The sequence below is a fragment of the Chinchilla lanigera genome, unplaced genomic scaffold (assembly GCF_000276665.1).
Source record: "Chinchilla lanigera isolate Chin_1 unplaced genomic scaffold, ChiLan1.0 scaffold00045, whole genome shotgun sequence".
Lineage (NCBI taxonomy): Eukaryota > Metazoa > Chordata > Mammalia > Rodentia > Chinchillidae > Chinchilla > Chinchilla lanigera.
Window position 1 is genome coordinate 11,790,402 of NW_004955446.1, and position 27,504 is coordinate 11,817,905.

The 27,504-nt window shown below is 38.8% G+C and overlaps 1 protein-coding gene across 1 annotated transcript in view; it reads left to right on the forward strand.

Moving 5' to 3' along the window:
* Positions 1-234: 234 nt before the first annotated feature.
* The window catches only part of Il6st (interleukin 6 signal transducer), a gene marked incomplete at its 5' end in the record, with an annotated part of 47,099 nt that continues 19,829 nt past the window's right edge, over positions 235-27,504 (forward strand). The window contains 6 exon segments of the mRNA XM_005392688.2: positions 235-294; positions 10,718-10,807; positions 17,951-18,026; positions 18,890-19,195; positions 20,210-20,330; positions 26,964-27,130. Of these exon segments, the coding sequence (XP_005392745.1) occupies positions 17,966-18,026; positions 18,890-19,195; positions 20,210-20,330; positions 26,964-27,130 (655 nt within the window).

Below are 27,504 nucleotides of genomic sequence, written 5' to 3' on the forward strand. Positions count from 1 at the left end.
CAGGGACCAATCAGCGCACAGGCCCCGGGTCCAGAGGCGGAGCTCCCGGGTGCGCCGCGGGGAGGGGAGAAGGGGGCGCAGCGCGCAGCCTGGGGAGGAGGGCCGCGCGAGGCGGCCGCGGGGAAGGAGCTGCGAGGGGAGCTAGCCTCCGGCGAGCGGCCGCGGGGCCCACGGGGCTGTCAGGCGCCGCCCCGGCTCTGCTGAGCTGGGAGTCGCGCCCGCCTGGCCGACGGGCCGGGCGTCCAGGGGGTCGAGGGCGGGCAGACGCGGAGGACCGAGGCTTCGGGGCCTGAGGTGAGAAGGGCCGGGGGAGGCGGGCCGTGTCGCGCGAGGGAGTGCGTTCCGCCGCCGCGCTCTGCAGGGGCGTCCTTGGCGTAGAGGTGAGCGCCCGACGCTCCCCGAACTTGTCAGTCCCAGCCTGGAAATCCCCGCATTCCTTCCTCTCCCGGTTCCCACCGCCGGACTCACTTTCCCAACTTTGTCACCTCGATTTCTCAACCCCAGGTATGACCTTAACCCCGACCGCGCGCGCAGCTGGCGCACACCCGCCGAGCCCCCGCCCAGAACCCGCTCCGAGACCGAGCCCGGCCTGCCGGGTCGGCGTAGTCCGGGTTCCGCGTAACTGCCCCTGCTTCGCGCCTGGCTCCCCATTCCCTTCCCCAGAGCCATCTTCTCATCCTTAAACTGTAACCCCTCAGCGCTGTTCAAATTCACAGTGCTTGTGAGTGGTACTAACGTGTTTTCTGTCGGTCTGTTCCAGCCCTAACGAGTTCCACACACTACTGTATCGTAAGGAGAACAGATCCAAGTAAATTTTCACCCTAAGCGTAAAGGTTATTACAAGTAGCGCCGTTGTGTTTTCTCCGTGGATGAACAGCTTTTGATTCGCAACGCCAAAGGGGGGAGGGGGGGAGGGGGTTGGGTCAGATTAAGGCTTTCCACGTTCTTTTTTTCCTTCCGAAGGAAATTCATTTGCGTTTAATTTGCGTAGTATTGGTCATTTCAGCAATTAGAATGCCGTGAAAGAATCATTAGAAATTCAGGTTGAATCTTCTAAAAGATTAGGGTGTTTGTTTTCGTGCTGTAAACAAACCCTTTAGACTGTGTGTGACTGCCAGCTTCAAATTGGAAAAACTTAATTTGAAATTACTGACTCAGATCATCATTTGTGCCATTCGCCATTATCTTGATTTCCTAAATTTACGTTAATAGCTGCTGCTAAGTATTTTGAACTATGAGCTGGAATACATTTATAGAACTAATTTTATATTCAAGTTAAATTGTGCTTTCCAAACATTTCCTTTTGGAGATAATTTCGAACGCTTGTGTTTAATCACAGTGAAAGAACAAATTACAAAGACTGTCGAAGGATAAACTTTATCGTAAAATTTTTCCCACATCTCAAGTCTGTGTGTGGACAATAGTGTACTTATTTTTCTCATAGATAATTTGAGTTTTATAAACTACTGATGCCAGCTAATCTAATATAGCATATTCGTAGGAAACTAAAAATGTTCATGTTTTTATTTGTCAGCTGTAGTGTTTTCAGTTTCTTTAAAATTTTCCTCTAAGGAAAGTTCGCGTTTTAGTTAAGTTTTTATGTTGATAAGTGCAGTATATACCTATGAAGTAGGTGGTACAATATCCAGTATGGCGAAGGAAATAGGCTCAGGTGACCCCCTGTAACCTAGATCTTTCTGACTGCAAATCTTGTGTTCACCACTTATGTTGACGTATCTCTCTTAAGAGAATCCAGTACTACCCATAACTCCTGTACAGGAACAGGGAGGATTTTTTTTCCTCCAGAAACTATTTCAGAGCTTCTCATTTTAATGGGAGTCAGAATTCCTTGGCCCTAGTACATTTGCAGCTTGGCTTCTAGAGAAGCATGGAATGTTCTCACTGTCTTCTCCATTTCTTTGATTGCAAAGGCAGTGTTACCAGAGTTGAGATTTCTTGTGAGCTTTATTATTTTTACTCAACAAAAACTAAGCACTTATCACCGCTGTAGGAAATCAGAAAGATGCCTAAGTTTTTATCAGGACTTTCAAAGAATTTTAAAAATGGGATTGACAAACCTACATGTGAAATATTACTTGGATGCAAAGCAGTTTTAATTAAGTACAGAGTGATACAGAAAATGCTATTCAGTAGATATTTAAGCTAAAGAGTGATCATATATGAAGATTGGAATAATAGTGGACTTACCAGAGGTCATCCTCAAAATCTGGGTAAGATATGGCTAAAGGGGAAAATGAAGGGAGCCCATTCATAATACAGCATGGACAGCAGAGTATACAATGGAAAATATAGAACATAATAAGATCACTACCTGTGGAAAAGGTCCAAGGTATACTACTGATAATAGCCAGTACATACCTAATGCTTATTTTGTGCCAGTGTTTTGAATGTTTTGCTCATAATAATGCATTTAATCCTTATAACCTCATGAGGTAGAGCCTATTGTCCTCTTTTTAAACAAAAGGAAACCCAGGCACAGAAAGGTTAGTTTGCCTAGCTAATAAGTAGATCCTAACTTTGCATTTAGATGGCCTGGCTTCAGGATTTGAAATCTTAATCATAATACATAACTGCGTTGTCATATAGCATACTTGAGGGCCAGGGATATAGTCCAGTGGCATAAGTGCCTGTCTGGCAAGCACAAGGTCCTGAGTTCGATTCCCCGTACCAAACTATATATATATATATATATATATATATATATGATATATATATATATAGCATACTTGAATGGAAGTGAGTAGAATTATATGACCATATCAGAAGGTCTTTTAAAACACCAACTCTTTTTTTTTTTAAACCGACTCTGGGGCTGGGGATTTAGCCAGTAGTACTTGAAACACAGGGTTTGATCCTCAGCACATCAAAAAAAAAAGATACACCCTTATTTGTCCATAAGGTGCCTCAAAATTTTAGGTTCTGAACATACTGAGGCATGTAAAATAATTACTGTGTGATGTTATAAGTCCTTTCAGGGAACTACATAAAAGTGCACTGGAACAAAGATGTTTGTGAGAGTGGGGGTAAATTCCACAGATGTTTGACCTGAGTTATAAACAGTCAGTAGAACAAAGTAGGATCAGGAGGGCATTGACGCAGGGCATACTGTGTGTAAAAGCACAAACCCTGAAAGCACAAAGTGTATTAGAGGAAGTTTAGTTTTTTTTTGTTGTTGCTTGAGCTCAGTCTACAGCAGTGATGATGAACCTTTTAGAGCTTTCAGTGATAACAAACAGCGGGTTGTGGCATGGTTGCCATAGGTTTGCCACCACTGGTCTAAATGATGGTTTAAAGGTGAAACCAAATTGTGAATGAAATACTAAGCCCAAGCAAAATGGGGACCTTAAGTATTTGCTTTGCAGGTGGAAGACGTCCAAAGTCATTTCAGTATGATTGGAATAAAAATCTGGAAGTATAATGGGAAAGTAGGTTGACGTGCAATTTTTCTACCTCAGCCTCCCAAATGCTAAGGTTACAAGCAGTGCCACCATGCCCAGCAAATTTTTAAAAATTTATATATGTATATATTCATTTGCAGAGCTGGGGATTGAGTACAGGGCTTCCTGCATAGTAAGCAAGGTTCTACCACTGAGCTATACCCCCAGCCTTTTCTTCTAAGAACAGAAACACTTGGATATTGGAAAAAATTAATTGGGTGAGGAGGTCACACTGAAGCCAATTTTATTTTATTTTATTTTATTTTATTTTTTGTTGTTTTTGAGACAAGGTCTCACTATGTAGTGCAGGCTGGCCCTGAACTCACTGTGTAGCCCAGGCTGGTCTTGAATTTACGGCAGTCCTCTTGCCTCAGCCTCTGGAGTGCTGGGATTATAGCCATGTGCTACTGGCTGAAGCCAGTTTTTTAAGTTCTTAAATAGCTAAATTATTTGTCATTCTTATTCCAAGCTTTTGAGGGAGAATGACAGCTTTACGTAGTGTTTCAGAAAGATTCATTTACCAATAATGTTCCAAATGCTTAGTAAAGAAGAAAAAGACTGGAAGCAGGAAAGCTGGTTATAAATAGTTAGGTAATCACTGCCCAGATTAGATTTGTTGTGGTAAAGGATAAGTGGGAAAGATACTGTGGAAGAACACCACATAACTTGTGTACCTGAGAAAAGCTAAAATGAAATGGATAGGTAAGAGAATGATGGACTCTACAAACAGGCAATTTAAGTCAGAAAGAGAATATGCAAGAAGATATGTAACTAGAATTAGAAAAAAGATCAAGCCAGAATTCTTGAAATTATGTTGTTTGAAGGTAATAGTTGAAGAAAAGTAGATAACACATACTTTATCTTTGGAACATTCATAGCTAGGAGACAAAAGCTGGCAAGGAATTCACTAAAGGAGGCAGGAAGGTAGATAGAGGAAAGAATCACCTACATTATGTGGTTACATAGACTCCAGGAGGTGTTAGAAATTCAGAGTCAAAGTAGTCAGCAATCACAGTAGTCAGAAACACTTGTCATATTGTCACAAGCCTTCAGACTCTACTTCTTTGTTCTGTGACCATCTAGTATGTTTTGTGAGATTTAGTGAGAAATATGTTAGCTACTTGATGATGAATCAGAGAACTATATCTGTTAATTTATGGCTTAGGATAGATCTTTCTCTCTCTCTTTTTTTTTTTTTTTTTTTTTTTTGTTTTTTTTTGAGACAAAGTCTCTCTGTGTACTTCAGGCTGGCTTTGTTTATTTATTTTTTTATTGTATTTTATTTTTTTTATTTTTGTGGGTACCGGGAATCAAACTCAGGATCCTGTGCTTGCCAGGCAGGTGCTTGTGCCACTGAGCTATATCTCCAGCCCTAGTCAGGCTGGCTTTGAACTCATTATATAGACCCAGCTGGTCTTGAACTTGCAGTGAACTTCCTTGCCTCAACCTCAAGTGCTGGGATTATTGGCATGTGTCACCACACCCAGCAGATTATGGTTATAAAGCTGCATGTACACATATATAGAGCAGGGACTTCATCCTTTTCAACACAATAAATCTGTTAAATTTTAGTCTGCCCCATTAAAATTTGAATGTTATGCTTCCAAATTTTCAGTAATCAGTTTTATCCTTTGCTCTAAAGGAGCTTGATTTAATCATTACTTATGGGTGTCTTCAGCACTAAGTGACTGAGTTGCCAGGCTGGGCTAGAACTTGTGGTCTTTCTGCCTCAGCTTCCCAGAGTGCTGGAATTGCAGGTGTATACTACCACACTTAGTTCATGTTCTCTTTTTGTTTGGATGTTCTCTCACTTATACCTTCTAACCCCTTCCAATAGCAAAGTAAACTTACCAGAGCTGTGTTTCAGATAGCACAGTTCAGGTTGGTAGTCTGGCATGCTGGGAATTTGCCATTGATAATCTTTAGTTGACAGTTAGAGTCAGAAATTATGTATAGCTCATGTTCGTGCTGTTTGCTCTCTCTGGAAAACTCTTACATAGTTTTATGGCTGGATGCTCCTGACCCCTGTTGGAATTAGATATTCTCTATGTTCTTGCAGTACTTTGTACAATTTTACCTTCCTGAACTTAGAGGGTAGGAGCTCCTTGACTTCAATTATGTTTGTCATGTTTTATATCTTGAGCAGTGGCGAGAATGTAGGTGTTTATCACAGTACTCTTGAAGCCTTTTCGTTGGCCAAAATAGTCAAAGATAATTAGTGAAAGAACTTCTCTAAGAAAATGATTTAGTATCTGATATATTTTAAAAGGCATCTCACATCACTGGGGAAACAAACTGTACATTAAATACTATGGGGACACTCAGCTTTATGAACAAAAACATAGCCTCATTTCGTCTCTCCCTCCCTCTCTTCATGTCTCTCTCTCTCTCTTCCTCTCTCTTTCTCTCTCTCTCACACACACACACACACACACACACACACACACACACACATACATTCTTACATACTCCCTCCAGATCAAGAAACTAATTGCAAAAGCAAACTTGTAAGCATATTGGAAGAAAATATGGAACGTATTTATAAGCTTGGTTACTTTCTCATCACTGAGACACAATACCCAACACCCACAAGTTCAGGAAGGATTTACTTTTGCTCATGTTTCAGCCTACAGTCAGTTGGCGGCAAGACAGGTTGGCATGGCAGAGGGGATAGAGGAGGAGAAGCTGTTCGTGTGGCAGTGGGGAAGCAAGAGAATGAAGGAAGGAGCTGGTATAGGATATATACCCTTCCAGCCCTGCCCACAGTGACCCACCTCTTCCAACCGGACCTTACCTCTTACCAGCAAGTCAACTATAATTCCCTCATAATTCAGCCACCTCCCAAAAGCCCTACCTATGATTGCATGAGGCTTTGAAAGGACATCTAGATACAAACCACAGCATTCTGTCCTTAGCCCCCAATCCCCAAAAGACTCATGTGCATCTCTTTGTGCAGAAGGTACTAGGTCCATCTGTGAGTCACCAGAGTCTTAACAGTTTCAGCATTGCTGAAAAGTCCCAAGTCCATAGTATTCTCTAAGGTTTAAGGTAAACTCTTAGCTGTGAGCCCCTGTAAATATCAAAAAGAAGTTAAAACACTGCCTGTGTACAGTGGCACAGGGTAAACATTTCCATTCCAAAAGTGAGGAACAGGGGGTTAGAAACCAGGGCAACCAAAGCAAGACCAAAACCTAGCAGGGCAAACAGTAAATCTGTTTCTTTGTGTCCAGTACCCAGGGTGAGCTGTGGTGAAATATGTACTCTAAAAGGCTTGAGCAGTTCCACCCCTATGCATTGCTGGTGATTTATAGTCCTCATTCCTTCTCTGTTGCATGGGCTTGCATGTGCCTTTCCTCAGATGTTCCGCATTCCTGGCTTCTCCAACTTTCTGGGGTCGCCCCTGCATTTTCAGCTTAACTTTCATAGCATCACACATTCCTCTCAGGTGACATTGGCTGGCCTCAGGCCTTCTGAAATCTGGGTAGATACCTTCCTGGCCCCCAGATTTTGTAAGCCAAGGTCTTCTGCCAGCTTGAGCAGTAACCAGGCCTATTGCCATGGCTCCAGAGGCCCTCAGAGTGCACATGGATGGCTGAGCACTGTGTACCAAATCCTGAGGAGTCAGTGCCTGCCTAAGAGCTGTTTTTGAGCACTGTGCCTTGGAACTGTCTCGTCAAAGAAATTTCCAGCAGGTATGAAGGGTCGGGGGGTCTTGCTAGTCCCTGTGTGCCTGAAGCTGTCTTTTCTACTGTCCTGTTATAAAGTTCAGTATTTGGCTTTTATTTTGTTTTGTTGTTTTCTTGAGATAATGTTTCTGTGTAGTTCAGGTTGGCCTTAAAATCGTTATGTGGCCCTGAATGGCCTGAAATTTAAGGTAATCCTCCTTGTAGACATGGGCCACTATGCCTGGCTAAGTACTTGCCTTCTTTTTCATCTTTTTTCATCTTTTTTGCCACTTCTGTCCAAGACACCACCTTTGTAAGGGCTTCCTTTCTGGCCAACCTGGAAACTTCAGATCTGTTTTTTACTCCTGGCTTTCAGTATAAACCTGGCAGCAAACAATATTTATATTACAGACTGAGCATTAGGCTGCCTTGAAATTTCCTCCACCAGATTCGTCCATCACCCTTAGTCTCACTCTCCTGCAAAGTCTCAGCACATGAGCAAAATGTAGACATATTTTTTGCCGGAGCATAACACATGGCCTGGAGTCAGACTGCCAGTGGGGTTCTTCCTAATTGAAACCTCCTGAGCCTGGTCTTTATCATCTGCCTTTTTATAGGCATTCTGGTCTTCTGACCTCCAACCAGACTCTCTGATCAAACTGTACTTTCAGCATCCTAAGGCTGCTTCTCCATTAGGAATGTCAGAACCTTTCCAGACTCCTCCTGCATACCAATTCCAAAGGTTTCTGAACCACCCAGTCGGGTAGTCACAGCAATGACTCCACTTCGCAGGTACCAAAATCTATCTTAGGCACTTTCTTGTCACTGAGATATAATACCCAACATCCAGAACTTAAAGGAGGAAAGCCTTATTTTGGCTCACATATGTAGAAGTTTCAGTCAGTAGTTCACTGCCTTCAAGGCAGGACAGTGTGGGAGAGGGAAATGGAGGAGGAGAAGCTGCTCATGTCTGAGACAGTCTGGCTATGTGGTCCAGGCTGGCTTTGAACTCACTATGCAGCTGTGACTGGCCTTGAATTCCCAATCCTCCTCCCTCACTCCTAGTGCTGGAATTACAGGTATGTACCACCCCATCCAACTATGCTATTATCCTTTTCTTTATTCCTTTGTATGAAAGATCTCTCCCCCGCTGCCCCCCCCCCCCGGATTTGTATAACATTTCTTGTTTATCAATTGAGCAACTGAGGAATTTGATTGCTATGTCCCTTGGCATAGTTTCATATTTCCTGGACTTTGTTTCTTATATATATATACTTGAGTAGTTTGAACTACAGTAGTCTACCTTTATCCACAGGGGCATGTTCCAAGATGTTTCAAGGATTTCTGAAACTGTAAATATATAAGACTTTGTTTCTTATATATATATACTTGGACTTTGTTTCTTATATATATATACTTGAGTTGTTTGAACTACAGTAGTCTACCTTTATCCACAGGGGCATGTTCCAAGATGTTTCAAGGATTTCTGAAACTGTAAATATTATCAAACCCTATATAAACTGCCTTTTTTCCTATCCATGCATACTTGTGGTGAATTTTAATTTATAAATTAGGCATAGTGAAAAAATTGGCAACAGTAATTAACAGTAAAAAGTTATAACAGTATACCATACTAAAAGTTATTTCAAGCTTGGGAATTATTTCTGGAATTTTCCATTTGACATTGTCAGACCTTCCTTGACTGCACATAACTGAAACTGTTGAAATCGTGGGTAAGAGAGAATGCCAATACTTACTGTATTACTTATATTTTTAGGCTAAATACTAATTAGTTTTCACATTTTGATTTTGTTTTCAAGCCCTTTTATACATTTTTACACAGAAACAATAGTTTGACAAAAGTTTTGTTATGTAATTCTTAATTAATTTGGTATTCACGTATTTGTGCAACTTGTACTTCAGACCAAGATCAAGTAACATCCCTATCCTTTTTTGATTTAAGAACAGGGTCTCACTAAATTGCTAACTTGCCTAGGGTGGGCTTGACAGAATCTTTCTTGCCCTCTTCTTAGTCTCATGGTAATAGCCGGAAGTCCTTAAAATTCTTTGCTTGCAGCTGCACCGCTCTAATCTCTGCCTCTTGTCACATGCCTCTTTGTGTCCTTGTTCTTATTAGGACATGCTATGCTAAAGGCTCTAACCTGTGCCCCCTTAGGGTGTGCTATCTGAGGGGGCCCTGTTTCCAAATAGGATCACTTTTTGAGGTACTGGGAGTTAGGACTTTAATATACCAGGGAATGGGGGTACAATTCAACTAATAACAAAAGTAAACAATGTAAGTGAATTCTATGATATTTTAGAACAAGAGTTGGCAAACGGACCGTATACCAAATCCAGCTTGTGGTCCATTGTAATAAGTAACATTTTATTGAAACAGCCTTGCCCATTTATTTGAACATTGTCTCTGAAGGCTTTTGTACTTCAGTAGCAGAGTTGGCTTGTTGCAACAGAGAACTTAAGCCTGGCCCTTCATGTAAAATATTTGTCAGCCTACTAGAGACAATCTTAAGTGCTATGGGGGAAAAACACAGGAAAGGGAAGCAGAAGAAGCAACATAGGACAGTTGGGGAACAGTGCCATGAGAAAGGGAATTTGAGCAAAGATTACAAGGAATTAATCTGTGTATTATATGTCCAGTGTGTAACATGAAGTGAAAAAAAGCAAGTAACAAAACACTCATCACTTTTGTGATCATATCTTTGTAAAGTGTGAAAGTATATATTTAAACAAGATAAAGTTAGGATATATGCACAGAACATTTTGCAAGAGTGTCCCCCCAACACCAACATGCTCATTTAGTTATCTCTAGGTGGGATCATAGTGCTTTCACATGACATGGGACTTTCACGTGACAGTTTTCCTTCTTACTTGAAAATTTAAAAATATTGTCATAAATTCAATTCCTTATGTTCTTAAATTATATTTAAGGTTTATTTTAGAGGAAACAATATTGGAGGGTTTGATTTCTTACTTAAGTTTTAAGTTACTATATTTCAAAAAGGAGCCACAATTACTTCCTGCTAAAATTTAACCTATGACTGAGCAAATCTCAAAATGAATTTTTATCTTTATATGCATAGAATGGTTTAACAGTTGAAGAATTAGCAGCTTTGATTTATTGCTAGTAGAAGACAAAAGATATGATTCTGTTAAAGAATTGCTTTTATCACATTTAACAGAATGTCCCTTGGTAGTTAGACAGGCATTGGGGAATTGAATTAGGCGTGGCTGAACCTTAGTATTTGCAAGTGTGGTATCAAAGCAGAACACTACGTGATTGTGGTTGTAGCTACTGAAGCTGAAACAGGAGGACCCCTTGAGCCCAGTAGTTTGTGACCAGCCTGGGCAACATAGTGAAACTCTATCTCAAAAAACCACAAACTCACATTAGCACGAGACTGTCTGAATAATCTTACACAAGTGTTTATGGAATTATTTTATTAAGTTCAGGCAATCTCTAAAATGTTATGCTTTGTGCAAATCTGAAAGCCTTATATTAGACAGGGATTTTAAAGGCACATATATAAAATATTATCAAAGTCAGTTTTTTGAACAAGGCTCTTCTGTCTTTAGAGCAAGATCCAATCAAAAGAATGTGACATTTGGAGATAAAAACCTGAGTTTCAGATCCCCGCTCCATTACATACTAATACTGTCATTTGGGTAAGTACCTTGTCTGATATTTTTTTCTTTTATAAAAATCTAGTAAATAATCTCTGCCCTATCTACCTGCTTATCTGGGATATTAAGAGAAATAAGTGAAATCATGCACATAAATGCATTTTTTGTGCATGAAACAGTATCCAAATATTGGTTGTAATGAATTCAAAATTAGTATTAATTGAAGAGGGGAAAGAGTAGATAATTTTGTAAATAATTATTTTCATGATTGGCTAATGTAAGTTTGGCTAACTTTTTGCAAAATTTATTTAAATTAGCAATGTACTGTAAAACATAACAGAAATTTCCTTTGTCCTGATGCCTCAAATTACTCAGTAAATGTGTTTGCTTTCTTTTTTTCCAGTTAGAGTTTATTTATTCTTCTACGATTATTGCAATACTCTTACTATAGTGACAAAAGTGATATTGGTACTCTACCTTATGGTCAGTGTAAATCTGATGTATTATTCATGGTTTTTCATTCTGTTCTTGGGTTAAATTAAAAAGAAAATGGACGTAAATTGAAAAATCACAAGCATAGGCAGTAAAAATAACTTACAAGGGGCACAGCTATTAAATATCTGTCAATTTTCTCTGCACTGCATTTTCTCCCACTTGGGAAAGCCCATGAAAATGAGAGTGAACAACTGTAAGTTATCTTGTATTTGTTATTTTTAAAGTAAATTGTAAATGTTGATATTTTAACATTAATAGTAGCAAATTATTTATGACACATCTTATAGCTCCTTTGAATGTTATTATGTTGATCCACCATCATTGAGGACTGCTATAGAAGAATCGCTCAGTTCTGAGATAAACCGTTCCTGTATCTGTGACTGCTAGTCATGTTTTAAGTTTGCATAGAAGATTCTGTAAGACATGAGAGAAGGAGTGCTATTGAGTTTTAAATTGACTTTTTTGGGGTTTTGTTTCATTGTTTTGTCTTTTTGAGACAGGGTCTCAGTATGCAGTTCAGGCTGGTCTTGAGCTCACCTTGTAGCCCAGGCTGGTCTTGAACTCCCGACGATCCTCCTGCCTCAGCCTCCCAAGTGCTGGGATTACAAGTGTGCACCACTATGCCCGGCTGAGTTTTAAATTGAGAGTCTGCTGTCAATACTATAGATCGAAAGGGAAAAATAAACAAAAGATGACAATTCTGTCCATTGTAAAGAGATAAGCTCCTACATGCAACTAACTACAGGGTACATATTATTTTATAAAGGCTTCTGTGTCTCCATCTGTTAGATGCCTCAGACAGATACTTTTTCCTCACATCTCAATGACAGTCTTTCAAATGCAGGAAACCCTGCTTTCTGTTAACACGTGAAGCCCCTTTGCCTGTTTTTACTTACGTCTTGTGGCATTGCTCGGTTAAATCTGACTGCTTTGAAGTAATCATAAATATTTTCATGGACTTCTTGTTTTTGAGTTTTGTCATAAGAATAGTATGGCAGCCAGGCGTGGTGGCTCATGCCTGTAATTCCAGCACCCTGGGAAGCTGAGGCAGGCAGACTGCAAGAGCAAGTCCAGACTGGGCAACCTAGGTACTTAGTGAGGGCTGTCTCAAAATAAAAAGGGCAAAGGATAGAGCTCAGCATGAAGGCCTTGATTTCAATCCCAAAGAATGTGGGGGGACAATAGAAAAATTGCCAGTTTTCTTGAACTGTGCAGAGATCTCTAAAATGTGTGAAGGGACATGGTGAGTGTTCAGGAAAGCGTGACATACTGTACCAGTATTCTCAGATACTGTATTTTGTTTTGTTTTGTTTCGATGAGCAGTTAAACAGTGGTAGATTCTTCTAGTGTGGGGCTGTTGGTTCTTTCAGTGCTACGTGTGTGTTATGTTTTTACCTTGCTGGCAGTCAAGCCCAGGAGCATGCACATACGCACGTGCACGTCAGCGAGGGCTGTACCACTGAACCTCGTCCTCAGCCCTAAGGTGAGGGTAAAGTTGGGTAGTAAGGAATGAAACAGGTAGAAGAAAATGGCTCCTGTTACTTAGGTCTTTTGTATATCTACTCCTAATGCAGTCTTAACAGCTCATTCTCAAATACTTTTGTGCAGAATGACTGCTACAGATTAGGAGGTACATAAAGTTAAGTTAGGATATATATTTAATGAAGCAGCAGTCTAGAAGTTTTTTTTAGGGAAAGAGTTTACAAAAGTTTTTTCTGTTATTTGTTCCTTTGTTTGTGGTACTAGTATCCAGGGCTTATCAGTCATGCCACATGTGGTCCACTCAGCCACATCCCCTCCCCCTACTTTTTAAATCTTATTTTGATACAAGATCTTGCTCTCTTGCCCAGGCTGGCCCTGAACTTGTGATCCTCCTGCCTCAGCCTCCCAAGTAGTTAGAATTACAAATGCATACACTGTACCTGGCCACATTAAGTATTTTTAAATTTAAAATGTATATGTTTTTTGGAAAAAATACTAAAGTCACATTGATACCCCACAGGCAGGTGTAAAGAGTATATGGTAGAGAGTACCCCTCCTGCCCTTGTCCCTCACCTATTGTCCATTTTTTTATTTGCTATGTGTATGCTATGTTTGGGTATACTATAATTTTTACCAACAGTAGCACCCTATCAGGAGCTTTAGGTTATTTCAGTTTTTTGCTATTAGGAACAATGTTGCAGTTAAAAACTTTTTACATGTGTTATGTTGCTCATATCTATTAGGATAAAACAACTAGAAGTAGAATCATGAGGGTCAAATGTATGTATTTTAGTTTTAACTGATATTGCAGTATACCTCATCTGACTGCACACTTTGGGTAGGTGTGTTTGTTTCCCTTTCAGAAGGAGGTCTGATTTACAAACAATGTGGTTTTGAGTGTACAGTTTACTAGGAAGCCTGTTCAGTGTACAATGTAAGCTGTGAATGTGTAACAGCACCTTTATTTGCTTAGTCTCACAACACTACTGATAACTTTCTGGGTTTTGTATTTTTGCCAACACTGTATAGATAAGAACTATATAGGGTAGTTTTGATTTGCTTTTGTTTACTTTCTTATTAAGTATATCTTACATACTTTAAAGTCCAGAACTCCTCAGTGTTTATAACTCAGAGAATTTTTGTCATTGTGTAGATTGAGATACAGAACATGTCCAGGACCTGGAAGGCTCCCTTTTGTCTTCTTCCCACTAAAAAAGAAATCTGCTATTCTGACCTTTATCACCAAAGTTAATTTTGCTTATTTATGAACTTCATATAAAGGAAATCATGCAGAATGTACTTCTACATGTCTGGTTTCCTCTGTGATATTATGGGAGGTTCATTCATGTTCAGGCACTTATAAGTTATTCTTACTCATTGCCGTGACTCAGCTACTTGAATGTACCACAGTTTGTTCTAGTAGTTACGGGTATTTGGCTTTTTCTTCTTTTCCATCTTTTAGTTTTTGTGCTGAGGTTTGATTTGGGCCTATATACATGCTCATCATATGCTCTACTGTTGGCCTATATGTCCAGTTTTTAGGGAACACTATTATATATATCTTTTGGAAGAGTTAATGATTTTTTTTGACTGTACAGTTAACTGATTTTTGACAGTTAACTGATTTTTTTTGACTATACACCTTGGTCTGTGCAGTTTTTGTTTCATTATAGTTGATGTCTAACTTATATAAATACTAAAATTTACCCGTTGGTAGTGTTCAATCTGATAGGAAACCCATGGGTCTTTTATGCATTGCTTCATGTCTTATGACTGAAAGTCCTGGCTGCCTTTTCCCTAAACTATCTCTTCAAGGGTGTTGGAAGATAGAAGCGTTATCTCTCTGATAGCAGAGGACAGGTTTGCTTGGAACCTGGGAAGGTCAAGATAATGCTTTCCTCCAAGGTAAAGGGCAGGACTTTTTCCTGCTCATTTTTATAGATGCAGGCTCCTTAAGCTCAGTCACCTCACTCTTCACAGTGCTGTCAGCACAAGGAAGTTCTGATACTTTGCTGCTACTGTTAAAAGTAAAGTCTTTTGTCTTTGACTCAAAAGTCTTACTTTTTGCCAGTATCCATGAAATATGGCTTGCTAACTTACTAGCCAATAAGGTGAAATCTCAGATCTTTGCCATTCTTTTTGTTGGTGTTGTTGTGTTGTGTTGTGTTGTTTTTGTTTGCTTTTTGAGACAGTGCCTTGCTCTGTAGTTCAGGTCAGCCGGCTGGCCTCAGGTCCATGGCAATCCTCCCTGCCTCAGCCTCTCAAGTATAAGGGTTACAGGTGTGCATCACAACACCCACCAGCCTTTTGTCATTCTTTTTTTTTTTTTTTTTTTTTAGTTTTTTTGGTTTTTCTCCGGTACCAGGAACCGAACTCAAGACCTTGCGCTTGCCAGGCAAGCGCTTTTGCCGCTGAGCTAAATCCCCAGTCCCTCCTTTTGTCATTCTTGATGCAATTCAATGAATAGTGACAGATGTGTAAAGTTTATAGTATTGCCACAATCAGGTCAGAGTATTTCCATCACACTGAGTAGTTCCTTTGTGCACCTTGTCTGCTTCAGCTGTAGGAAGCCTGTGATCTCCTGTCACCTTAGGCCATTTCTAAAATTTCTTACAAAATAGAATATATAATACATAGCTTGGTGTGGGTTTTTTTTTTTTTTTTTGTCATTTTGAGACAGTCTCAGTATGTAGTACAGGCTGTCCTTGAACTCACTTTGTAGCCCAGACTGGCATCAAACTCTTGGCGATCCTCCTGCCTCAGCCTCCTGAGTTCTGGGATTCCAGGTGTGCGCCACCACGCCAGGCAAGGGTTTTTTTCCCCCTTTTTTTCGTTTTTGGTACTGGCAATCTAACTCAGTGCCTTGAGCTTGCCAGGCAGACACTGCACCGCTGAGCTACATCTCCGGCCCATGCCTGACTTCTTAATACTTTTGAGATTCATTCATACTGTTACATGTGCATTATCAGTAATTCATTCCTATCTCTTCTGAGTGCTGTCCTACCATATGAGCATGCCTTAATTTTGATATTTATCTGTTCTTTCACCAACTAACAGACGTTTGAGTTATTTCTGGTGTGAAGTTACTATGAATAAAGCTGCTATGAGCATTTGAGTATGTCTTTATATGGACATATATTTCTATATTTCTTGGGTACGTTCATAGATGTAGAAATACCGAGTCTTTCGGTATGCTTTTAACTTGGTACAGAACTGCCAGATTGTTTTTCAGAGTGTCTGTATAATTTTTAATTCCTGTTTTTTGGTTTCTTTTTACTTTAAAGAGAAAAAAATAACAATAAAACAGAGTTTCAAAGCAGGTTAGTAGGACAGCTACAATAATTAGTACATTGTGTATTGTTGTCTTCAGAGTAGTTATTCAGAGTACAAGATATAGGCACCATATTTTGTCCAGACAATATTAGCACAAACCTTTCTTTTCAATAAACTAAGAGAAACTAGTTGTATAACTATCTTAACTATCTTGTGTATATATTTTTTCTTTTTTTCTTTCTTCCTTTCCCCTTTCTCCCATCACAGTTTGTCTTTTCTTTTGAACAGTTTCTTCCCAATTCACAATATCCACTATACATTTTGGACCTTATTTACTCATTCAGTTTCTTACCCTAGTGAGACAAAATGATGTGTACACATATGGATCGGATTTGTTTCACTTATGGGTATGGTCTCGAGTTGCATCCGTTTACCTGTAAAGTCTCCAGTTTATCCTGCTTTATGGCTGAGTAGTACTGCATTATATGGAAAGACCACATCTTTTTTATCCATTTCTCAGTTGATGGCATTTGGGTTGTTTCCAAGATTTATCTATTACAAATTGTGCTGCGATAAACATGGGTGCATGTATATCACTGTGGTATGATCTTTTTAATTCTGGGAAGATATCCAGAAGGGAATAGTTGGGTCAAATGGGATGTCCAATCCTAGTTTTTGAGGAATTTCCACCCTGATTTCCACAGTGGTTGCACCATCTACACTCCCACCAATAGTGAAGAAGAGTTCCTTTTCCCGACAGCCCTGCCAGCATTTATTATTAGTTGATTTCTTGACGATAGCCATTTCTGGGGTGAGATGGAATCTCAGTGTTGTTTTAATATGCATCTCTCACATGACCAATGATGTTGAACATTTTTTCATATATTTATTTGCCATTAGTATTTCTTCATCTGGGAAGTGTGCATTCATCTCAGATGCCCACTTTTGGATTGGGTCTTTGAATCTGGGGGGTCTGAGTTTTTTGAGTTCTTTATATGTTCTAGATACAAGTCCTTTGAGGGACAACTGGCTGTAATTTTTTCCCACTCCATGGGTTTTCTTTTCACTCCGTTGGTAATTTCTTTTGTTGTACAAAAGCTTTTTAATAAGGTGAGATCCCATTTGTTCATTCTTTATAACATCTTCCTTGTAGTATGGGCTTTGTTCATGAAATTTCTGCCTACACCTGTGTCTTTGAGATTTTTGCCTATTTTCTCTTCCAGTAAATTTAGTGTTTCTATTTTAATATTTAGATCCTTGATCCATTTTGACTTGAGTTTAGTGCATGCTGATAGACATGGGTCTAGCTTTCGTCTTTGGCATATGGAAAGTCTAAAATGATTTTTCTAGCACCATTTATTAAAGAGACTATCTTTTTTCCAGTAATATGTTTTTTTTTTTTTTAACTTCTCATTTTGGGTGAGTTTGAAAGTATCTTTTTATATATTTTAGTTATTTGTGTTTCCTTTTCAATAACTCAAGTCTGTTTCCTGGTTTTCTACTTAGGTATTAGAATTTTTTAGTAAATTGTAGGCATTCTTCATCTGTTAGAACATATTTTTTAGTAATGCTATGAGTTACAAACATATTTGTCCAGTGTATTCTTTTTATTTTTTTGTCAAGTATATTTTGAGGTTGCTTGCAGATTACTTGCAGCGGGTTTTGCCAGGCAGAAATCTCTCAATCTTATAGTTGTTTACTAATGTATAGGCTTACCATAATAAAGACATTTTTAAAATTAAGTTTAAAGTATAAATTATGTTTTCCAGAAGTTTCCTATGGCCATATCTTTAGTGGGAATAGCAAAATACTCTGAGGACACAATTTCTGCATTCTTGTAGAAATTGTACCACCTCTATACAGTAGAAACAAGATTGTTTTAGGTTATGTATAAGAGAAAAATACTAAAAATAATATTACATGTGTCTGTTACAGAAATACGTATTCAAGATGATGCTGCAGATTTGGCTTGTACAAGCTTTGGTTGTTTTCCTCACCACTCAATGTATAGGTAAGGCTCACAGAATACCCTTCCCTCTAACTCCACAAATGTGTTTGTAGAATTTTATGTACTTTATATTAAGCTTATGTTTTAATATGATTATGCTCATATTTCTTTCTAGTGTCATAATTGGGAGAATAAATTTGACTTAAAATTATTTAGCTCAGTGGCACAATGCCTGCCTGGCAAGTGTAAGGTCATGAGTTCGTCCTGTGCTGCCCCTGTTTTCAGCTTCTGAGGGGATGAGGAGGAGCAGGAATGGTAGAGGAGAAATCAGAAATGTGTGTGGTTTAATCGTGGAAATGTGACATCTGGGGCTCCAGTTAGTGTGCTGTTAACTTTGTATCTGGTCTGGATAACTGGATGGGAGCGGTGCTGTTAGCAAAGGCAGAGAAGTAAGAATAAAAATATGTTTGAAAGAGACTGCAATGCTGCATATAGTTCTAGAAATATTTACTTTAAAATACCTATGGGCGGGGCCAGCATTACCTTTGTACCAAAATCAGACAAGAAACACAAGAGAAACTGGGCATGGTGGTGCATGGCTGTAATCTCAGCAGCACTCAGGAGGCTGAGGCAGGAGGGTTGCTTGAGTTTGAGGCAAGCCTGGGCTACATAATATAATATATTCAAGGCCAGCCCGAGTTACATAGCAATACCCTGTCTCCAAAATAATAATAATAGTAATACTAATACTAATACTAATAATAATAATAGAGAAATTCAGTCCTGTTTTGGAGGGGGTGCTCAGGTCAAAGTCAGGGTCAAAGTCAGGGTCTCACCATGTGCTAGGCAAACAGTCTCCCAGTGGGTTCTAGTACATACCTTACTCAGCCTGTTTTCATATTCTCAAAAATGTTGTTCCTTTGCAGGTGAACTTGTGGATACATGTGGTGTTATCAGCCCTGAATCTCCAGTTATACAACATGGTTCTAATTTCACCGCATTTTGTGTGTTAAATGAAAAATGTATGAGTATTTATGAAGTAAATGCTTCTCACATTATCTGGAAAGCAAACCGTGTTCTCATTCCTAAGGAACAATACACCATCATCAATACAACAACATCCAGTGTCACCTTTACAAATACCAGTTTAACAAACGTCCAGCTTATATGCAACATTCTTGCATTCGGACAGATTGAGATGAATATCTATGGAGTCAGAATGCGAACAGGCTGTAAGTTTAGTTTTTATCTTATTTCAGGGTTTGCCATGACTGGTGAAGTACCATTCTATTGGTGTCTGGTAGCCATTATGAAATGCAGTAATTGGTGGGCTCAGTGACATTTAGACATATTAAAAAAAAAAAAAAATTAGAGGTAGAACCCACATTTGCATTGTTAATACACAGAAATCCTGAAGAATCACATGATTTTTATCTCTTTCCCCAAAGTTAAATATCTGGCAGTTTTCTAGAAAAGTATTTTGACCCGAGCCCCCAAAACATACTGATTTAAAATCTGTGAATGCATTCGTATGTTCGGTACCACTTAATTGCTAAGAAAATGCACAAATAAAGTAGCTACCTGGAGAAGATGAATAACTACTAAAGAAAATCCTTCTTAAAGGTCATAGTAAAGAATATAAACTATAGGCCTAATGAGTGTTAATCAGATTTGTGCATCACCCGAACTTTATGATTTCAGCGTTTACCTTTCTTCCAGAGTTTGGACCTTTAATCCCACTACTCAGAGGCTGATGCAGGAGGCTTACCCTGAGCTTAAGGCCAGGCTGGGCTACATAGTGAGTTCAGTGCCCACCTGAACTGCGTAGCAAGACCCTAACTCAAAAAAAAAAAAAACAAAGTTTGGGAAAGCAGCATATAAATGAATTATTTTGTGTCTATTTAATTGCCTCTTACACATGTAAATATTAGGTTTTTAAAATATGCTTAATGGAGAAGTTGTTCATATTTTTATCCAGTTATGAATGAAAGTTGACTTTCATGTAGAAAGTTAGTGTGAAACAAACTGCTAATAACAGTTACAATAGAAAATACATAATTACTGCCGGAAAAGAAGTTTAGGAGTTTAAATAGAAATTAACTTTTTAGTCACCAGTCTTTCATTGGGTATAGTTTTGTTTGGGGTTTGTTTTTTTATCTAATTTAGATATGATTTAGGTGGTATATTAATTGGGTAATATTTGTGAATACAGAGGTCTTTGAAAATGGCTAATTATTTCCTTTTAGTTCCTCCAGAAAAACCTAAAAATTTGACTTGCATTGTGAATGAAGGAAAGAGGATGATGTGCCAGTGGGACCCTGGGAGGGAAACACACTTGGAAACAAATTTCACTGTAAAGTCTGAGTGGTGAGTGATTTTTAAGTTTCTTCTGTGTTGGATCTATTAAGTTAGACACTTCTGCCAGAACTTTTATTTTGCCAAACAATAATACTGAATATAAACTTTAAAACATTTTAAAGTTTTATTTGGGAACATATCAAATACATATGTGGAAGTAGGAAGAATTATATGACAAAACTCATTCTCACCTTCAACAGCAGTCAGCTCCTGACCAGTCTTCTTTGTTTGTGTCCATCCCTTGTCCTGAAGAAAATCTAACACATATTCCATTCATAAATATCTCAGCACCTATCTCTAAAAGCTAAGGGCTTTAAAAAATCGTAACCTGTTCTATGGTTAAAGCCAAATAATTTTTAAATAATGTAATATCAGAGTTTTAGGTAGTACATTTTAAATTTTCCCATTTAAATTTCCCCAGATCCAAAGAAACTCTGTACATTGCAGATTTGTATTTCTCGTAAGTCTCTGTCTCTCTCTCTGTCTGGGATTAGGTTTTGTTTTTTGTTTTGGGGGAGTTTTTGAGAGAGTTTCACTATGTAGGTCAGACTGGCCTTAAACTCACTATGTAGCCTCGGCTGGCCTCAAATTCACAATGATCCTCCTGCCTCAGCCTCCCAAGTGCTGGGATTACAGATCCCATCACCATGTCCAGCTTTTTATTATGGTTTTTTGAGACTGGGTATCACTGTGTAATTCAGACTTGGCCTTGGACTCCTTACATAGCCCCAGATGACCTGCAACTCAGTGCTTCTCCTGCCTCAGCCTCCCAAGTGCTGGGATTACAGGCATGTGCCACCATGTCCAGCTTGATTTGTTGTAAATCTCTCTTAAATGCTAAATTTTCCTGCTGCTTTCTCCTCTCCCCGCACTGGAATTCAGTTTTTAAAGTAAGTTATACATTGTTCAGTTTGAGTTTGATTTTTTTTTCCCCCAAAATAATATTTCATACAGGTGGTATGTACTTTTGAGAGGAACCACTGCATAATGTTTTGTTTTTTCTGGTACTAAGACTGAGCAATGATTTCAGATGTTGTCAGCCACACTCATTTTGTACAAAAGTTTCCTGTCAATGTATTTTTCCTTTTCTTTCTTTTTGCCGTACCAGGGATTGAACTTGGGTGTTGTACATGCTAGGCAAGTACTCCACCACTGGATTACATCCCTACCGTTCTGTTTTATTTTGAGAGGTCTACTAAGTTGGCCAGGCTAGAGTCAAACTTGTCACCCTTCTGCCTCAGCCTCCTGAGTAGCTGGAATTGTAGGCATGCACTACCATTCCCAGCTTAGTATTTTTCAAACCTAAAAATGTTGAAAGAACTCTGCCGTGAACACTCATACATCCCCATCATCTACAATTAAATCTACAATTAAAATATCAGCGTTTACTTTGTTACTTTTCTCTGCGTCCTTCTCCATCTTTCCGTCCTTCTCTTTCAGTGCATTTCAAAGTGGGTACAGGTATGAGTATATTTTATCTTGAAGCACTTCAGTATTGAGATGGGTAAATAAAATTAAATAGTTTCTTTCTAGGTAAATTTACATATAGTGAAAACATTGCTCTTCAGTGTATCATTGAGTGAGGTTGTCGAGTGTATAACCGTATCTCAGCCCTAACAAAGTGAACATTACTAGTGCATCCAGAAAGTTCTCTTGTGCTCCTTCAGTCAGTCCCAGCTCCCACTCATCCCATATAAGCAACACTGTCTCTGATTTTCTTCATCATGGGGTTTTTTTTGCTTATTATAGAACAACAGTGGCAAACCTATGGCAAACATGTTACTGTGTTTCTTTTACAACCAAAGCTGTTAATGTGGAGTTGTTTTTCCTAAACTAAAACCTCAGTATTCAACTTCAGTCACAGCATTGGCACTTTCTGATAAATAAGTGGGCTTTTGGTGGCAGTTTAGCACTTGGTCTCAAAAGGTTTGTCACCACTGTCACAGAACACTGTATAAATGTGATTACACAGCATGTACTCTTTTATGAACTTGTTACAACATAGTACAGTGATTCTTAGACTGGACCGTAGTGCGTGTCAGTCGTTTTTCCCCTGAAGATTTAAGCAGTCAGTAGTGATCATTATTTATATATGTTACAAAATCATGTGGTTTTTGTTTTTTTTTAAAGACAAAATACTTGAAAGAAAAACTTTTCTTTAACTTTGGGAACCCTCCAGAACAGTTCAGATAGGAAATACAAAATGGTAGTAATATTTCCCTTTTACTACCACTTTTGTTTTGTTTGTGGTACTGGGGATTGAACCAGAGATCATCACACTGAGCCACATCCCTAGCCCTTTTCTATCTTTTTGAGATAGGGTTTCCCCAAATCAACAGTGGCGAACCTATAGCACACATGCAGCCGCCAGCTGTTTGTTATTGTTGAAAGCTCTAAAAGGTTCACCAGCACTGCCCTAAGTTGTTTAGGCTGGCCTCGAACTTGCAGTCCTCCTGCCTTGACCTGCCAGAGTGCTGAGATTATGTGCATGTGCTGCCTCACCTGACTTTATTATCAGTTTTATAATGATTCTTTAGCATCCGAAAAGGTAATGAGGATTTCCTTCCTCATTATGAATTCATATTTAAACATATGTGATGTGTTTCAATCTATTTTGGTTATTATTCTTACTGTTGCTTATACTGTCTCATGTTTGGTTAGTGGGAGATTGGGTCATGCATCCTTTTAACACAATTGCATTAGTCTGTAAAGCTTTCTAGATTTCTTTCTTTTTTTTGTTTGAGACAGGGTCTCACTACGTAGTGCATGCTGGCCTCGAAGTCACTTATGTAAGCCCAGCCTGCCTTTGAACTCACAGCAATCCTCCCACCTCCCAACTTACTAGATTTTTGTGTGACATTTTCCAGGTTCATCCTACATATAGTCTCCTTACTATACATTTCTCTTCCAGACCTGGGCCCAACCATTTCTCAAGGATCTCTGGTTTTCTTTAATTGAAATACTATTTAGAAACCACAATCTGGGTGCCAGAAGAACTCATTGTTACCAGATTGTCCTTGTTTCTTGGCTTTTCCAGTGGAAAGAGCTAGGAAATGTTTTGTGGATTAAGATAAAATACATCTTGAACTCATATTGATATTTTTGATTTAAAACCGGGTCCACAGGTTCTTTTTTTTTTTTTTTTGAGACAAGGTCTCGCAGTATAGCTCAGGTTGGCCACAAACTTGCAGCAATCCTCCTGCCTCAGTCTCCTGGTTTTTTTCTTTTTTGTGTGTGTGTGGTTTGGTTTTTTTTGGTTTTTTTTTGTGTGTGTGTGTGTGTGTGTGTGTGTGTTTGAGACAGTGTCTCGCTATGCAGTTCCAGCTGGCCTTGAGCTCACTTTGTAACCCAGGCTGGTCTCGAACTCGTAACGATCCTCCTGCCTCAGCCTCCTGAGTGCTAGAATTACAGGTGTGCGCCACCACGCCCAGCTCACAGGTTCTTTTTATATACTTTTTTTACAACTTTAATTCACCCAACAGCTATGTCTCCTTTCTTCTGCACTAAAAACCCTAGTTCCCAACATCACCAGCTAATTTTTCATTTACTACATCCCCCAGTAAACACAACTTCAGAACAACAATGCCACTATCAGCACCAACAGTGTGGTTCCTAAAAACAATTTTAAAATTGTTTTCCACAAAAGATGTGTATTTTAAAGTTATTTGAAGTAGTTCCTTTGTGTGGTTTTACCACAGACTCAGTGCATAAATTAGTGTGTTTTAGTTTGCTTTTGCTTTTTAAAAATTCTTAGCAATTACATAAAATAGTATATTATCCCCCCAAAGTCAAATATTTGAAGTATATATCGAGAGAAGTCTGGTTTCTATCCTTATCTCTGCTGCTTTCCTTCCTTCTTCAGGATGTTACCCCTTTTTTTGCTTTGTTTTACTTTTGAAAACTTCAACTACAAATATTTTAATTGAGGCATAGTTTATACACCTATACGTGAATAGAGTGGTATTACTTGAAACCATCTGTGGTGGTAGAAATCAGGTAGCTGCCTGAGTTGGACTAGAAAGCGTGTGAGGAGCTTTTCTGTTTGTTCTGCTGTCATCTTCTAGCACAGTGTGCTCAGGAAAGCACACTGCACTCATACATCAGGTTCAGCTCCTTGTCAGAAGCTTAACCTTTTACAGAAAGGGTTCTAGAGGAGGACATTGCCTTAATAAGTACAGTGGGACAGTACGGAGTCTTTCAGGAAAGGAGGATAACAGTATAGTAGTTCTCGTTTATCCATGGTTTCAGTTATTAAATGGAGAATTCCAGAAATAAACAACTTCTAAGTTTTAAATTATATACAGCTCTGAGTAGCTTGATGCAGTCTCAGACTGCTCCCCTCCATTCTGCCCAGGGAGTGACTCACCCCTTTGTCTGGCATGTCCATGCTGTGTAGCTGCCTGCCTGTCAGTCACTTGGTTGCCGCCCTAGTTATCAGAAGGACTTCAGTGATATCACAGTGTTTGTGTAAAGTGACACTTACTGTGCTTAATACTGCCCCCAAGCACAAGAGTAATGATACTGACAATTTGGATATGTCCAAAAGAAGCTGTACAGTATTTCCTTAAGTAAAAAGGTAAAAGTTCTCTGATAAGAAAAGAAAACAAAATATGCTTGGGGCTGCTAGAGCAAAGAACACGTTTTCTACCTGTAAAAATGTTGAAGAAGTCTTTGCTAGTTTTGTTTTCACACCTCAAACCACAAAAGTTACAGCCACAGTGCTTAATGAAGGTTATTTAAGAAAAAGGCATTAAATTTGTGCATGGATGACATGAACAAAAAGCATATTCTGGTTAATGGCAACGTGTTGCTCCGTAAGAAAACTTCAGCAAGTGACCCTAAGTCATTTACGACGTGTAAGGGATGCCTGTGCAGACTCAGTATTAGACTGGGCTGCATCTGCCTATGAAGAAGCTGCTGCGACATTTCCAGCAGAGTCGAAATCAACCAAGGAGAAGGGTTACCATCTGGAAGAAGATGCCCACTGGAACCTACATTCGTTAAGGAGCAAAGGAACCACCAGGGCATGAAACATAGAAGGACAGATTAACTCTGCACAGTGTGACCACCCTTCAGGCATGTGATAAAAAAGCCTAATGTACTAGATGAGTGATGAACCTGTATGTTTTCATCAAAAATAAAAAATTTCTGCCTTCCTTCTGGCAGCAGAATCAGAAAATGTGGGTGACAGTCATGTTGTTTATAGAATGGTTCCCTCAATTCTTTGTCCCAGAAGTAAAAAAGAAATCCTTAGAAGAGGAAGGGTTGGAATTTGAAGTCATATTAATAATAAACAGTGCATTAGCCAGACATAGTGGTGCACGTCTGTAATCCCAGCACTTGGGAGGCTGAGGCAGGAGGATCATTGCAAGTTTGAGGACAGCCTGGGCTACAAAGTGAGCTCAAGGGTAGCCTGAACTACATAGTGAGACCCTGTCTCAAAAAGAAAAAAAAAAAAAAAAACAGAAAAACAGTGCATCTGCTCATTTTAAATGTTTGTCACAAAAATGAACCAACAAGGTGGTATTTTTGCCTCCAAATATACTTGCATTGTGTCAGTCCTAGACCAGAGAATCCTTTGGTTTGTCAGGTCCAAAATGCCCACCTGGTATTTGATTACATCTAATTAGCAATTGATGCAGACTCTGATTTGTACATAATGCAGTGTTGGAAATCATTCACTATTGCTAATGCAATAATACCCATCAACACTGCAGTGGGTGAATTGAAAACCAGAAACTGTAAATGCCCACAGGAAGAATTTATAGGGTGAAGCTGTGAATGCCGTTAAAGGCTTCTCAGGGAAGTTGGAAAATCTTTCATGCTGTGAGATAATTTGGTGAAAGGTTTACCAACACAGTTGATGACGAAGTAGAACAGTATACTAAAGGTTGTTGAGAAATATTAACAGATGAGTAATCAGAAGAACTTGTTCAGTCATCTGTAGAGAAAGAGGTGAAGAAAACATTGAAACAGAACTGGCAATGTGGACTTTGCAGAAATTTTCTAGTGTTTTGAATTGCACAGACTTTAACAAAATTATGAAACATACTCCTCAGGGGGAATATATTCCTTTATGATCATCTAAGAATTACAGCCACTTTAGCAACACTTTGGTGAGTAAAACAGAGACAATTTCAGAACAAGAAGAAACTGTGAGAGAGACCACATTCGTATAACTTTTATTACAGCATATTGTTAGAATTGTTCTGCTTATTATTATTGTTAATCTCATATTGTACCTAACATACATAAAATTTTATCATAGGTATGTATGTGTAGGAAAAAAAACATATGGTTTGATACCAAATGAAATATCAGGCATTCATTGGAGATTTTGGACCATTTCTCTGTGGGTAAAGTGTGACCTGTAGTAGAGCCACAAGGAAATAGATCAGTAGGGCTAGAGCATGAAATTCTAAAGTGCAGCATTTTTCGATGAAAAATTTGATAATAATTTTAAGATATAGCTCAAAGTCAATTTTAAAGAAATGTTAGTTTTAAGAAATATTGTTTCTAGTGATCAGTTTACCATAAACTTGGCTACAACAATCTGAGTCTCATCAAATTCTTTTCAAGTCACATTTCACTCATATTTTGTTCAAATCTAGTTCTAATGATTTCTTCCATTTTTGTATTTAGGGCAACAGAGAAGTTTGAAGATTGTAAAGCAAAACCTGAAACCCCCACCTCATGTATTGTTGAGTATTCTCCTGTGTATTTTGTCAACATTGAAGTCTGGGTAGAAGCACAGAATGCCCTTGGGAAGGTTGCATCAGATCATATCAACTTTGATCCTGTAGATAAAGGTATCTGTGATCCTAAATTTAAGAATTTATTACAGTGGTTTATAAATTACTTTTCAGATTTTAATTAATGTAAGAAAAACATTTAGTGATTTTTGCAAAGTCATTGAATCAGCAATATTAATATAATTTGGAAAAAGAAAAATAGCTGTAATATAACCAGACTCTCACCTGTTTTCACTTTGAATGTTATAGCTGATATTTGTCTAATTGTCAAACATTTTATACCATTGCAATTATATACTCCATTTTTATTCTCTTTTTAAAAGTTTAATTTATCACCAGGCGTGATGGTGCACATCTATAGTCCCAGCACTAGGGAGGCTGATGCAGGAGGATCACTGAGTTTGAGGGCAGCCTGGGCTACAAAGTGAGTT